At 37.5% G+C, this 14410-nt stretch overlaps 1 protein-coding gene across 1 annotated transcript in view; it reads right to left on the bottom strand.

Moving 5' to 3' along the window:
• Nucleotides 1–366: 366 nt before the first annotated feature.
• Nucleotides 367–14410, bottom strand: part of LOC129730946 (uncharacterized) — a 33497-nt gene continuing 19453 nt past the window's right edge. Inside the window, exons 2-6 of the mRNA XM_055690617.1 lie at nucleotides 12653–12765; nucleotides 1440–1570; nucleotides 1236–1369; nucleotides 1002–1151; nucleotides 367–935 (exon numbers count right to left, since the gene is read on the bottom strand). Coding sequence (XP_055546592.1) covers nucleotides 784–935; nucleotides 1002–1151; nucleotides 1236–1369; nucleotides 1440–1570; nucleotides 12653–12765 — 680 coding nt within the window. The 3' untranslated portion in view covers nucleotides 367–783. The remainder of the gene's footprint in view (nucleotides 936–1001; nucleotides 1152–1235; nucleotides 1370–1439; nucleotides 1571–12652; nucleotides 12766–14410) is intronic.

Below are 14410 nucleotides of genomic sequence, written 5' to 3'. Positions count from 1 at the left end.
ATAGAGCAGCTTAACTCGGACGGTGCACATAATAAATATTTATGCGATGCAAAAATCAATTTAAAATATTGAATGTGGATGTCGAAAATAAATAAAAATATGCATCATTTCGCATTCGAACTGAATAGGAAGTTCCTTGACTAACGAAGAAAAATTAACTACTTTCAAAATAGAGATTTATTAATATAATTCAGTTGAACTTGCTCCCACCTGCTTTTTTGCATAATCTCAAGTATTTACGCAGCATATTTTTTAGCGTGTCTCGCTTTGCATACCGTTTTTTTTGTGTTGTTTGTTTCCTTTAAACACATCCGATTTTATGATAATATGATGTGATATTTACTACCGGATAGAGTAAATTCAATGTTGTTCTTAAAAAATGTATTTTCTAAGCGCATAAAACTACGTACAAATACTGGGAAGCTGTGTACTGTACTGTTGCTAAAGAGAAGTTTTCCGGCTGATAAGTTTCCTTCCTGTATAGACATTCTTAACCCCAATCTAATTTTGTCTCTGGATGATGCTATGGAACTAGTAAGGCATGCATATTTTGTTTTAACCAGAATTCATGCCAGGAATACAAACTACTTATAAGTAACCCTCGATCAACGATTCGTTTGCGATTCTCTAACAATGTTTGATGTCTACATCTTCTGAAACAATGAGGGGCAAGATCTAATCTACTTGTTTTATACTACACTAACACTTCAAATAACCGAATGTACATACTCATAACGAAACAAAGAAATGCCGAACAAAAATTGGAACAATATCACAAAACTATTAGTCAACAATGAAGGAATTCAGGGGAACGTTCTCCAGCAGCTGGTTGGAGATTCCCATGAACTCGGCGGACAGTTTCTTCTGCAGCTGCGGTTGGAGAGCACGCAGCACCTCATTGCCGTTCTCTTTAAGGAACAAATTGGTTGCCTCAGCTGAAAAAAAATAAAGAGACAGTGTTACAAGTCTCTAAAATTTGTGCAAGTTTCGATGTATCATACTTAGGATTCGGTTGTTGTTGAAGATCTTCGAAACACTCAGACGTGGCTTTTTGATGTTCAAATTCAGGTCCAGATTTTCGACACGCATATGAGTACCGGTCGGTTTTTCGTTGAACGATACATAACCTTTCACGTCGGCAGTGACGCCATCTAAAAGGAATCGAATTTAAAACGTGTCCGAATCGAACCAATAGATAACAACAGTTAAGCTAGAAATAATCAATAAATTCTCACCGAAAACGGCATCGAAATCGCCGGCCCCGCTGGCAGGAATAATAATCAGAACTCCGCTAGAGGTATACTTCGCGTGAATCACCAGCTTCGGAATGGTTAGCCGGGCCTCAAATGGTTCATCGCCACTACTGAGTCTGAAAGCACACACGAAGAAGCGGTTTATTTAATCGCAATGTGAACAATTAACGGTCAATCGTTTCCTACTTGATGTTTTTGACGGTGAAGTTACTGGCACCGTAGACTTCCATGTTCTTCAGATTTATTCTGTAACCTTGGGGTCCTCCGGTCAGCTGCAGCGAGAGCTGATCCATGACGAACGGCTCTACGGGTGGGAGCTGGAAGAGGTGAAATAGCGGATAAAATCAATTACATTGATAAACTGTTATTCGGATCCCATTCAGAAGTTTTGACTAACTAAGTATTTCAGTTGGTTTCTAATCTAGTTTTTGATATATTCCATTGTATATTATAAAATTTTTTCATCAAATCTATCAATTCTAAGCGAAAGTAACCTCCAGCACCTATAGGTATTTTTATACGATGGGTTTTAATTTTGAATATGATAAAAAAGAGGAATTTTTTTAATTGAGTGAACCTTCACGCATCTTTTCACTAAAATGTTTTACGTAGCCCCCCGTGTAACCGACACTCAGGCCTGTTCAAAACAAAACAGAGTCTGTAGCAACAAAAAAGTTTTACTGGTTGAGGTTTATTAAATATTGTTTCGGTGATCAAAATATTTTACTTTGTTTGACAAATACACATTGCTTACAATCGTTTCAAATAGTAAATGCGAGACAACACTACAACACTGTCTCCGTGCGATGGTCTTCTGCTGAGATAGCTACTTTGGCATTGAACTTCTGTTTGATTTTGAGCCATGTCTCACTTTCGTCAGACTATTTGCCGATACACACCCAAACTCGCAGGCCGGCAGCAGAAGAGCACAACATTGAACCGGTTGGCCTTGGCTGGTTGTACCGGGGCTTAGCTTATTAGCGTGCAGACCGGCGCGGGGCGGCTACTTTTGCCAAATAAAGATCAACTCGACCGGGCGGCCGCCGGTTCACGAGCAAGAGTGCATCGAATGCAGTAGCGACTGACAGCAGCTGCCATAGAAAGGAGATCTTGCACTACCCCAGCAGGAACCTTCGGAAGTGGACGCATATTTTTTGACCGACTCCTCTCTCTGCATATCTCCGCTCTTTCTCCATCAGCCAAAACCGGCTTCGATACGATCAATGAAGTGACCGCGACCTTGAGCTAGGTTCAGCCCGCGACCAGCATGTGGTGATGGGTGATAAATGCCAGAGTGGTTTCGATGAGGATAAACTCAATACCGCCGAGCCGGTTACCGGCTGTAGAGATGCGAGTTGCTTTCTTGTATTGTTTATCTTTCGCTGGTTTCTGTCGATCGCGATTGGTTGTGCAATTTGCGTGTACGCTTGAGTTCCTTTTACGATTTTTTTACGATTCAACTTGTGCCGAGGTAAGATGCTGTTCTCAGGCATCAGTCGATTTGGGTTTCATTACAGGCCGAGGAAAAATGTTAGTGTCAACATGATCATAGCCCTTGCTATGTTAGGGACGACGATAGATTAGATTTTTTAGATGCCACCTCGTGCAATTCAAATGATCTAAGGGCTCATTTTGCTGAGTGTGAATATCAAAATAATAAACATTACAATGAATGATTTGAATAAAAAAAATAATCTTAGCGCTTAACAAAAACGACATGTTTGGGACTCTTGGCACTGGCCGTTACAAGATATAGTCGATTGTTTTTAACTGGCTGCTTATGCCGAAAATAAGTAATCAGCTTTTTATTTCAGTCATTAAAGCCTGAACCTACCAAATGGATTACATCTGTCGGCAAAAGCGGAAAAATGCTGCCTTAAAGCTCACAATAGTTGCTCTAGAAATATAGTTAAAAAGATATTATAGCTTTTGAACCATTTCTGTGAAATTTGGCACCTCTAGACAGTGTGTAAATGCCTCAACTTTCGTCAAAGGGTCGCATAGTAATTGCTTACCAGGTTCGTCGCTTAAAGATTATGTTTACAAGAAAACTCATTTAAGTCATTGAAAAAATGTTGGAGGCTAGGGGCACCGGAATTCACAGAAATAGTTAAAAAGTGAAAGAGCTAATTTTTTCCAGTTTGAATTTAAGGGCCACACCTGTATTGACTAGTGCTATCAAATAAAAACAGTTTCTATGGAAGCCAATTCAATTCAATTTGCTTATTAAAATGACAAGTCAACACATGACGCGTTTCACAAGTTAGTAGAAATAACTGTAAAATCTATTGAAATCAAGGAAACCTCCCTATAACTCTCCTTTTTATTGAGAGAGCATTTGATAATGCAATTCACTACTAAATGCAAAAAACCATGGAAACGAATAAATCATCCACTCAATTTAACCCTAATAAAATTGAGAAATTGGCCTATGCATCTATATTTGAAGCTACGAGAAATACTCCGTTGAAAGTCTCGGGTGCAATGCATAACCTTCTTCCACTTCATCAGACTCTTGAGGGGCACCAAAAAATTTTTTTTGATCATTTTGTTTATTAACCTAAATCATGCTAAAACTATCCCAGAATCAACATCTACATCGCCCAACTACTGATCTAGACTCAAAGTTTGTTTATATCAATTTTTGCTGAACAACTTATATGCTCCAATATCACATTTTTCGTTTATTTTGGCGATGCTCGTTTTTTTTTAATTTCGATTCTTTGTAAACTAGTGGAAGTTATAATTAAAAGCATAAAGGTCGCTGCATCAAGTTTCGACTGTTACAGCACCTCTACAGCACGTGTTCACTCACAATTTCCCTTCGATTAGTTGATCAGCCGTTCCCGTTGTGTACGTTCTTTGTTTGAGTTTTTCTATATTTTTTAACTGTGAGTTATAATCAAAAGTACTTAAATACGAGTGACAAGTTTGAGTTTTGCATGGGATCGGACACCAACCGCGTCAAAGTCGCTGAACATCGCAAAAAAAGAAAGGAGAGAAAAATAAGGCACAGCAAGGACAACTTTATGGCGTAGGGACAGCTGACTTAAGGTAAAAAAACTTTAGGGGCTTCATCATTGCGATTCTTGAGATTTATAGCATTTTGAAACTTTGGACGCATTTTTCTCAAAACCTTTTTTTTTTCAAAATCGGCATGCAGTAGAACTGAAAAAGTGTATATCCTATTGACTAGAAATTTCACCTGTAGCTTCTTCATTCTAGCGATTGATTAACAGCAACAAAAGTTATAAACAATTAAAGTCGAATTTTTTTGCGAAGCAAAATTTTAAAAATATAATCATGTGTACTTCACTAGCGACACTTATGCAGATAATGAAAAAAAAACTGTTTTGGTCATAGGTGGAGTTGGGCACGACTTCCACTACCGCCATTTTGTAAAAAAGTAGCAAAAAAATTTTTTTATTCCAAAGAATTGCATATGGTCAAAACGAACCAATTACTGCCATGTGTAAAATTTTTAATTCCGTATTTTATTTGTTCGACTTCAATATTAGCTGTGAAACGTTTACATGTCGATTGCGTAGCCGAAGCTCTTTTTGATTTGTTAGTTTTTAAGTTCTATTTTTTTCATGCAAGCCCTGTTGTCCGATGATGCTAAGTAAATAAATGTTAATTGTTAATTACTAAAAAAATAGTTAAATGATATTACCCCTTAGAGCCTGTGAAACGCGCTCTGAGGTTGAATCGCCAAGCTGAACTAAAAATTAAAAATTAGCATCAGATTGTACTGGATCAAGACCAGAGACCAGGGGTGGCATTGTGCAGCACGATTCGAACAATTTTCGCTATTTTCGAGCACGTCAGTTTTGCTTTAAGCTCAAAAGGAGCTGTCATTGTCATTTGTCCTTCGTCTTATCTAACCCGCAATGTCAAAAAAAAAAATACGAAAAACGAAACAAAGCGCCCACCAACGATCATTTAGTTTTGTTCGAGTTACTGGAAACGAAATGCGCAATGCCACCCCAGACCAGAAACTTCCCACTTTGATGCGTATACGTGTCTGAAAAGAAATGACTGAAACCCGAATATTTTCCGCAATAGTCAGGCAGCACTTGAAGACGTTATTTCTTGTTTTTACTATTATAAAATATGCATCTTTTCACTCTGACAGCTGGCAGAGAAAAACCAGAGGGGGGTGGTTTCATGGTCCCAGTGAATCAGTTTAAAATTAAAAGTCCACTAGCTTTTTGACCCAGAAGATTTATGTACTCTCTGAAGGCAATAAATGCAGAAAAGCAAAAGTTAAAACTAACTAAGATATAGCGGATTACAATAATCTAAAATCAGGCAGCGCCACGTAAGTGATGGAATGAAGGAATGTGAAGAGGAGGACGGACTGCACTACTATTTGTAAGTAGTATACTATAAAGATAGTCGGGTTTCGGGTTTTCAAACCCGAAAAATTTTGAAAGTGTCGGGCTCGGGTCGGGCTCGGGTTTGAAAATTTTTGAAAGTGTCGGGTATGGGTAGGGTTCGGGTTTAGCGGAAAAAAAATTCGGATTCGGGTCGGGTTTGAAAATGTCGGGTTTGGGTTTGAAAACCCGAAACCCGACTATATAAAATAAGCATATTGATAAGATAATGATGTCTAATTTCATGCAACTGTAAAAATTACTAACATTTTAATACCATTCGAGGCTCAAAGCTTCAGGGCAGCCTCAAATTGGTTTAAAAAATCGACCTCCAAAAAAAAATCTCGGGTTTCACAATTTCTGGTTCGGGTCGGGTTCGGGTTTCCGCTTTCGGGCCGGTTTCGTTTTACAACCGAAAAAAAATCGGGTTGAGTACGGGTTTGAAAAAAGCCAAACCCGACCATCTCTAGTATACTATACAGACGAACGTTGCGCGTGTACTTCACATTAGTTTTTCGTCAACTAACCATCACGATGGCAAAACAAGCAGCCAAATTCAGACTCCCGTACATTTTCTGTTGTTAATATAACTAGACAAACACGCTGGCTAAAGCTAAACTTAAGCTGTTACGAAATACTTTTATCTTGAAAATTATAAAATGTGTGACAGTTTTACATTAATTCTAAGTGATCAAAAAGTGTCGCTAAAAGTCCTTGAAATAGAATAGATTCTCCATTCAGAAATCTGTGTATGGCCATTAAGTAATATGTAACATAGTTAAAACCTCCAGTTTCAAGCAACGACATAATTCGGGAAAATCTTTTGATAATTTAAACAAGAATCATCTCACATCATTTGTAAATGGTTAATCGCGATGACCAGAAAATTGAATACTGGGTTTAACTATTGTGATAACACCAATGGCATTTCTTAGCGCCCTGAAATCATTTATTTGAAAATTCAAACACAAAAAACTTGCCTTGAAATAGGTTTCAAAAATAACTCTTCTTATCACTGTTAGTAACTATTTAGCGAGCGGCAGAAAAATACTGACTAATTCAATTGAATAATTATGTGGCTCTAGAAAGGTCTATATGTGTATCACAATAGTAACACAGGCAAGTTTGCTTTCCGAACACCGGATCCGGATTCCTTACATATCCGGACATGCTCGCTCAGCCATTCCTGTATGACGGTGCTTCCCACATAGACTTCTTCTTCTTCTTTCTTTTACGGTTATCTATAACATCTATTACGCGGGCATCCCCGTCGACAGCACACATCCAACGAGTGCGGGATCTACCCAAAGTCAGCCTCTTTCGGAATTCCTGCTAAATGTAGTTTTTGCTGATCGTTTCTCCGGCATTCTAGCTACAAGTTCTGCCCACTGTAGTGAGCCTTGTTTCATCCGCTTGACTATATCTCATGGCTAACCTCATTGTCGTACGTAACCAATGTACTAGCAGCGCCAATATCCGAAGGGCTACCACGCTTTCTACAGACACCATGTACTTTGTTTTGGCAGAGTTTATAACAAGCCCAATTCTCGCACCTTCTCTCGATGCTTCTCAAAGGCCTCTTCCACCGCTGGTTAATACCAATTATGTCGATATCGTCCGCAAAACCTAGAAGCTTGTGAGACTTCGTCATGATGGTGCCGCCATGATGGTTCTCTGCACGCCAACCCTCCGTACAGCACCTTCCAATGCGATGATGAACAATAAGTTCGACAGCCCGTCACTCTGCTCAAATCATCTAACGTCACGAAAGTCACGGCATCCCAGACGCTCGTTTTAGAACCATCAAGGGTGGCTCGTTTAGTTAGTTTTGTTGGGAACCCGTACTCACGCAATATCTGTCATAACACATTTCTCTTAACTGAATCGTACGCTACCCTGAAGTCTATAAACAGATGGTGAGTCTGTAGGTTAAACTCTCGAAATTTATCGAGGATTTGTCGTAAGATGAACATTTGGTCATTTGGACAAAGGCCTTCTGCAACGGCCGGAACAAGATGCGAGGGAGAATTTTGTACGCGGTATTGAGATGAGGGGCACACTTTTAGCATTATCCAATAAATGGAACGATACAGCTGTTTGCTCCTGACTATGAATAGCTCTGCGGGAATGTCATCCTTCCTAGCTGCCTTGACGTTCTTCACCTCGTCCATGGTTGGTGGATCCACAGCTTGTTCACCATTCTTAATGTTAAACCTCCACAGAAATTTTGCTTCCAACGCCTGGCCGCCTCTGAATTATAGGCATTCAGGTTTCCCTTTATTTCATTTCATCTTCAATATTTACTAAATAATTGTGACCGGCATGTTATTGAGAGAGTAAATTCTTAAAAAAACAAATTTGTAGAGAGCTGAAAGAATGCTAGTGATTTTTTTGGCTATTCACTAAGATTTGTTTAGAATCTTTTTGCATAATTGAACTTTTTTGATGATATTTTTCATTTTTAGTTTAACAAATAATATACGTATATTAGCTGTCTTCGTAATACAGTAAATGTAATTGTTAGCAAATGAAAAAAACTTGTCGAACAGAAAAAAAATGAATTTTTTCAAACGTCCACTTCTTTGTTAGTTTTTGTTTGCTACGATTTTTTTCTGGAACTTTTTGATCATTTTGTTCACATATCTTCTTAAATGTTTCTATTATACCCTATGTAACAGCACAAAAACACTACATAAACCAAGTGTAAACAAAGTTCTTTCGAATGTTGTTAAATATATTTCTAAAATAATTAAGGGTAGACTGAGAATAAAAAACCATAAGTCACTGAACAAACGAACTGATTCTGTCTGCGGACTTTTAACCTTTGTAACTGAAAATCCCTCTAATTGCAGTATTTAGTCCCACGTCACAATTTCATACAACCCTAGTACTGCATGCCTTGTAGTATTTTACGCAGATTTTGTAATTTACGTGTTTTCTTACGTGGATTTCCCACAGATTGATTTTTCAGTTTCAAATCGTTTATTTAGAATTCCAGATGAGTTTACTCAAACTAATTACAGAATATTCACTGATTTAACCTTATCTTTTTATATATTTTATTGGTTTTCAGCTCGATTCGCATGCGGAAACAACACAGTGCTATTGATTCTTTTTCGAAAGAATTTAGCAGAAATGATTAAAAACGTTTAAAAAAACGAAATGTTTTTACGCGGATTTCGGAATTAACGTTGTTTTTTACGCGGATTTTGTAATTTTCGCGGGTTTTCACGCGGATTTCGAAATTTACGGTGTTTTTTAAGCGGACATTTTTTAAGAGTTTAGTATACTCTTTTACACTTTCGCTCAAAGTATGTGTGGAGTCCTGACGCCACCAGTTTCGTATTTTCCAAGCCTAATTAGAAGTAGTGATGTCATTGCTGTAGGTATGTAAGATGCACGTGTGCATGGCATACAACTTGTCGTAACCTAGTTGAATGTAATGGAGCATCTGGTCCATCTATTGGTAAAGTATTGGTTTATTCCATAACCTTTACAACCAATGCGCCATGCTCAGAAAGGTCAACTGAGACATTAACGCCAGAAAATCTCTCTGAGGTTCGTAAAATCGTGCGAATTGAAGTGAAATTAAGCGAGCCATGTCAAAGAAATACGTTGGTCATATCACTCATTAATGTTAACCTATCGGGTAGATGTATGCGCGATGGGTGCCGCGTTTCTTAACAACATATCTAAAACACTAACGTGTCGAACTTTATACGGAGATCCGACTCGTGACAACGTAAAAAACTTGGATCTACCACCACTTATAATAGTCTAATCGACAGTCGGTAGAGTGGATTTCCTAGTGTGAGTCATTCGAATAAAGTAACAATTAACTTGTAGTGTGCTCAGTACTTTGAATTCACATGGAATAATGTTCTTCGACATAGTAGAACAATAAAAAAAATATTCTTGTTTTTTTATTAAATCAATTTAACGAAACAGCCGCATATGTCGAAAAAAAAATGCTCTTTCATCAAGACAACGCTCCCGCAAATTCTGCTGGCGAAACTCGTTGGTCGTGGAGAAATTGCGCTACGAACGGATTCTCTATTTGTCATATTTAGTCCAGAGCGACTATTTCTTGTTTCCTTAGTTGAAAATGTGGCTCTTTGGCAAGCTTTTCGACTCCAATGAAGGAGTAGAGTTGCAAACGAACTCTTGACGCGCAGCACGCTGCAAACTGGAGATCATGTCGAAGAATAAAACAGTTTCCAACCAATAACCAGGCCAAAGAATTTTTAACCCTTGGTTTAAAACGGCTTTAATTATTCTGGGAGTCTTTATTTTTTCATTTTCATGGTGAATAGGTTTTCAATTAAAATTTTTTCCAAAAAATAGAAAAATAACTGTAGAATGAAAATTCAAAAAACATATAAATTATTACCAAGTCATAAATTAAAAAGAAGTTAGCGTAAACAGTTTAAAAATAACAAAAATCATCGGTGCACTGTAAGTCACACATGTAAAAAGTATTTTCAATAGTTGAAGACTTAAAAACTTAAAATCTGAACCCTGCTGTACTTTTTTTTCTTCATCTAAAACCCTGCTGTACTGCTGAATACGGTAGGCCTTTTTTACTCGAGGGATTCATTCCAAATTTATATTTATAATACCGCGTAAAAAAGAATTTTCCGAGTTGAAAATATAACCGTCCTAAAAATGTTTGGAAAAAAAAAACCCGCGTAAAAAAGACCCTACTGTATTAGTTTATGAGAGCGATTATCAGAAAAATAAAAAAAAATCATTGAGTATAACTATAATTGAACATTTTTCAATAAAATAGTGAGATACTGAAATAATAATATACTAAATCCTGGCTATCAAGTGTTCCGTGCTGCTTAATTGTGGCAATTCGAAGAACGTCAAGGTGCCCATCCAACAACAAATCAGTGGACAACAATGCTAGTTTTGAATTAGACTTGATTTTAGCTGGTAGTTGGCAGCGAGGATAAAAAATTTGCTCTCAGTTTATAGGGTACTTTATTAAGTAAGACACTTGAAATAATTGACTCCGTAAAACAATAATATGAGTCATTCCATACGAAATGACCACGGAAAAGCACAAACTTGGACACGACCATCACAGATTTGGTCAAAGTTGGGAGAATTATTCATCTACTGTCACTTTGGAAAAATCCCAAATTTGGAGTCGATTGGAACACCCCCCGCTTTGTGGGACCCCCCTGTTTGTTGCAAAGTCACGCATTTTTTGTTCAAAATCTCTTTTTTCTTTTTCTTACAATTCATAGACGTAGAATGTCCGAAAAATACTGATGGATGATTTTTGAAGAAAATAAACCAAGAAATCCATAAAAAATATAAGTTTTGACCGGAAGTGTTGCCAGATAAATTATTTCCGTATTTGAAAACTAAATTTACATTTTTCGGCAAATGCAGCCATTTTTATTTCAAATTTGATAATTTCATCGTGTTCCTTGGAAAATTTCACATAAGAAACAACTATCATCTCGAGGTAATATGAGCCAATCTCGAGATATAACATTTTTACGAAAAAAGTTGTAAACTTCGTAATTAATTTTATTTACAATTTATAGACGTAAGATACCCGGAAAATAGTGATAGGTGAATTTTGAAGGAAATAAACCAAGGAATCCAGAAAAAATTATTATTTTTGACTGGAAGTGTTGCCAGATAGATTAGTTTTGCATTTTAAAACTGAATTTACATTTTTCGGCAAATGCAGCTAATTTTATTTCAAATTTGATGGTTTCATCGTTTTTCTTGCAAAATTTTACGTAAGAAACACTTATCATCCCGTGGTAATATGAGTCAATCTCGAGATATAGCATTTTTACGAAAATAGTTCTGAATTTCGTAATTAATTTTTCGTAAAAATGTTATATCTCAAGATTGGCTCATATTACCACGGAGTGGCAAGTGCTTCTTACGTAAAATTTTCTGAGAAACACGATGAAGACATCAAATTTAAAATAAAATTAGCCGCATTAGCCGCAGCATTACGTCTATAAATTATAAAATAAAATAATTACGAAATATACAACTTTTTTCGTAAAAATGTTATATCTCGAGATTGGCTCATTTTACCTCGGAATGATAGTGGTTTCTTATGTGAAATTTTCCAAGGAACACGATGAAATTATCAAATTTGAAATAAAAATGGCTGCATTTGCCGAAAAATGTAAATTTAGTTTTCAAATACAAAAATAATTTATCTGGTAACACTTTCGGTCGGCCTTGCTTTATTTTCTTCAAAAATCATCTATCAGTATTTTTCGGACATCTTACGTCTATGAATTGTGAGAAAAAGAAAAAAGAGATTTTTGACAAAAATTGCGTGACTTTGCAATAAAGAGGGGGGTCCTGGAGAGCGGGGGGTATTCCTATCGACATCAAAATTGGGATTTTTCCAAAGAGACAATAGATGAATGATTCCCCCAACTTTGAACAAAATCTGTAATGGTCGTGTCCAAGTGACATGTACACTTCGTATGGAATGACCTATATGTATTGTTCCGTGTCAAAAAAAAAGTTATATGAGTAAAAAAAATAATCCTGGCAATAGTTGAAAAATCTGTTCAAAGAATGTTTATAATCTTCGATCTCATATTTTTACTTCTACAATAATCGCTTCGCAATATGCGTCGCGCGACATGAAACAAATTAGTTTTGATGTTGTAGCGCTTTTGGTGTGACAAGCACTATACAATGAAAAAAAAACTATGTTTCATAGCTCAAAGAGCTATCAATTCCCTAAAAAACACAAAAAGATACAAGTTGAATCTGTGTTGGAATTGTCTAGTTACTATTCCTTTTTTGTGAGAAGAGTTTTATTAGATGGAAATTAAACATCACATTGTAATCCAAATTGTTGGAAAAGTCGATCTGTTTGATTGTCATATTTTATTACAATTTTTCTGCTCAATCTCAAAAATAGACTAAAACCTTGAACTTGAATTCACTTCCCACAAACTTACTTGAAAAACATCCGTGTTTATTTATATCCGTCCAAAAATTTAACCGTTTTTGCAAACCTACCTTGATATCGGGGATTCCCATTGCAAGGTACGGCCGCAGGTGATGGAGAGCGCCTTTCAGACAGGTGATTAGCTCCGGATCGGATCGTTTGCACTGCATGACATAAGAATGAGCTGAAAATAAAAATAGTTAAGAGAACAATTAGTTATAAAAAAAACTAATAGTACGGGACAGTCTGCGGCATTAGCAGTCAATTAATCATTTGAAGGTAGTGACGATCATCACCAAAGTGGGTAGCTTCGAATGATTTGAATCAGTTTTGGAGCTATGCATATCAGCGCACCCGAGATCGTGTAACCTTCAATGGTACAAAAACAAGCATGTTCAAGGCTGCTGCGCCAGTGTCACCCAGCGTCAACGGTGTGACACTTTGCTCCACCGCGGTGCGCGATAGAACGTCGCGGGCCACAACCAACGGACTGATCGTGTTGTGCGTACCGTACGGCTCCGGAGGCGACAGCAGACCAGAGGCCAGAGCGTTAAAATTGATTACTCACGATATGCGATGGACGCTTCAACGCTAAACACACAACTCAAGAGCAGCCAGTCAGCTTGTTTGATTCGCTTACCTAACCTGAAGTCGGTGCTGTAGTTTAGTAGAGTGCATGCTAACTACAAACTTCTGTCAGCGGAACTGCACGAGAAACAGCAATAACCGCAAAGAAGCTGTGGGTCTTCAGATTGGGCAATGCTTTCAGCTTCTGTTTTAAAATATTCCACGCTTTGTTGCACTGACCTTTAGACCATTTGCGAAAAGCATCGTCTAACGGTGGCATATTATCATATTCATATCTGTGAAAAAGACTTCACAAAACAATCGTTCATATTTAAACGAAAGTGAAAGTGGCGAAATTTTACAATAAGCTGCTTATACTGGTTTGCAGTTCAAGGTTGTTGTTTCGATAGGCTGAAGATGGTTTAAAATAAATTTGGATGCTGTTGACATTTTATTCAACACTATCACTGGCTCGATATTTTGCAGTAGTTCATCATCGATCTAGCGTTCGAAGTATGAGGCTACACATTATCTTAATAAGGGATACAGACAGTAGCATTCGAGATACATGCATACAAAGACTGCGTGAGAATCTTGGACAAAAGATTGTCGGAACATGCCGATCACGTTCCTCGTTGCACACCAGGCACACCGAACATCGACTGAATGTATAACGGAAGGTACGCGCTAGTACTAAAAATCATTAGCAATGCAAAGCAGCTGTGAAGGCAGAAGGCACACGGTCTGATTTTGGACGATAATGTTATAACATAGCATTGACGTCATAGTTAGGTCCCATGGTGAGCGAGAACGTCTCGGGATGACGGTCCCCAGGCGTGTTATTGCACCTAGTGAACTGATGAAATTGGCGAGTCACTGCACACAACGCACAATAACGCCGGAAATCGTAAAAGATAAATCACAATCTGTCAACCTGTCCATTGGTGTTCATTGAAAGGAAATATGTCAAGTGTTTGCAGATCGTAATCCGAAAAGAATCATGGATGGAGTAAGCCACTGTGTAGTAAGAAACACCCTTCAAGTATCTCAGGCAACGATTTGCTTTTTCTGGAGTATTTATTACCAATAACCGGAGTCAAACGTTTAATGATAAAGTTTCATAAGTACTATCACTAACTAACCATACCATTGATTAGTCGATATTGGGTACTAATCAAATGGAGGCACTGTAAAACAATCGAATATGAGATTCCGATTTCAAAACAGATCTTCAACCTTGCTGCGGACAATGTTCCACTAAC

This window comes from Wyeomyia smithii, chromosome 3, assembly GCF_029784165.1.
Source record: "Wyeomyia smithii strain HCP4-BCI-WySm-NY-G18 chromosome 3, ASM2978416v1, whole genome shotgun sequence".
NCBI lineage: Eukaryota > Metazoa > Arthropoda > Insecta > Diptera > Culicidae > Wyeomyia > Wyeomyia smithii.
Note: the sequence above shows the minus strand (reverse complement) of the source record. Positions and strands in the feature narration are given on the sequence as shown.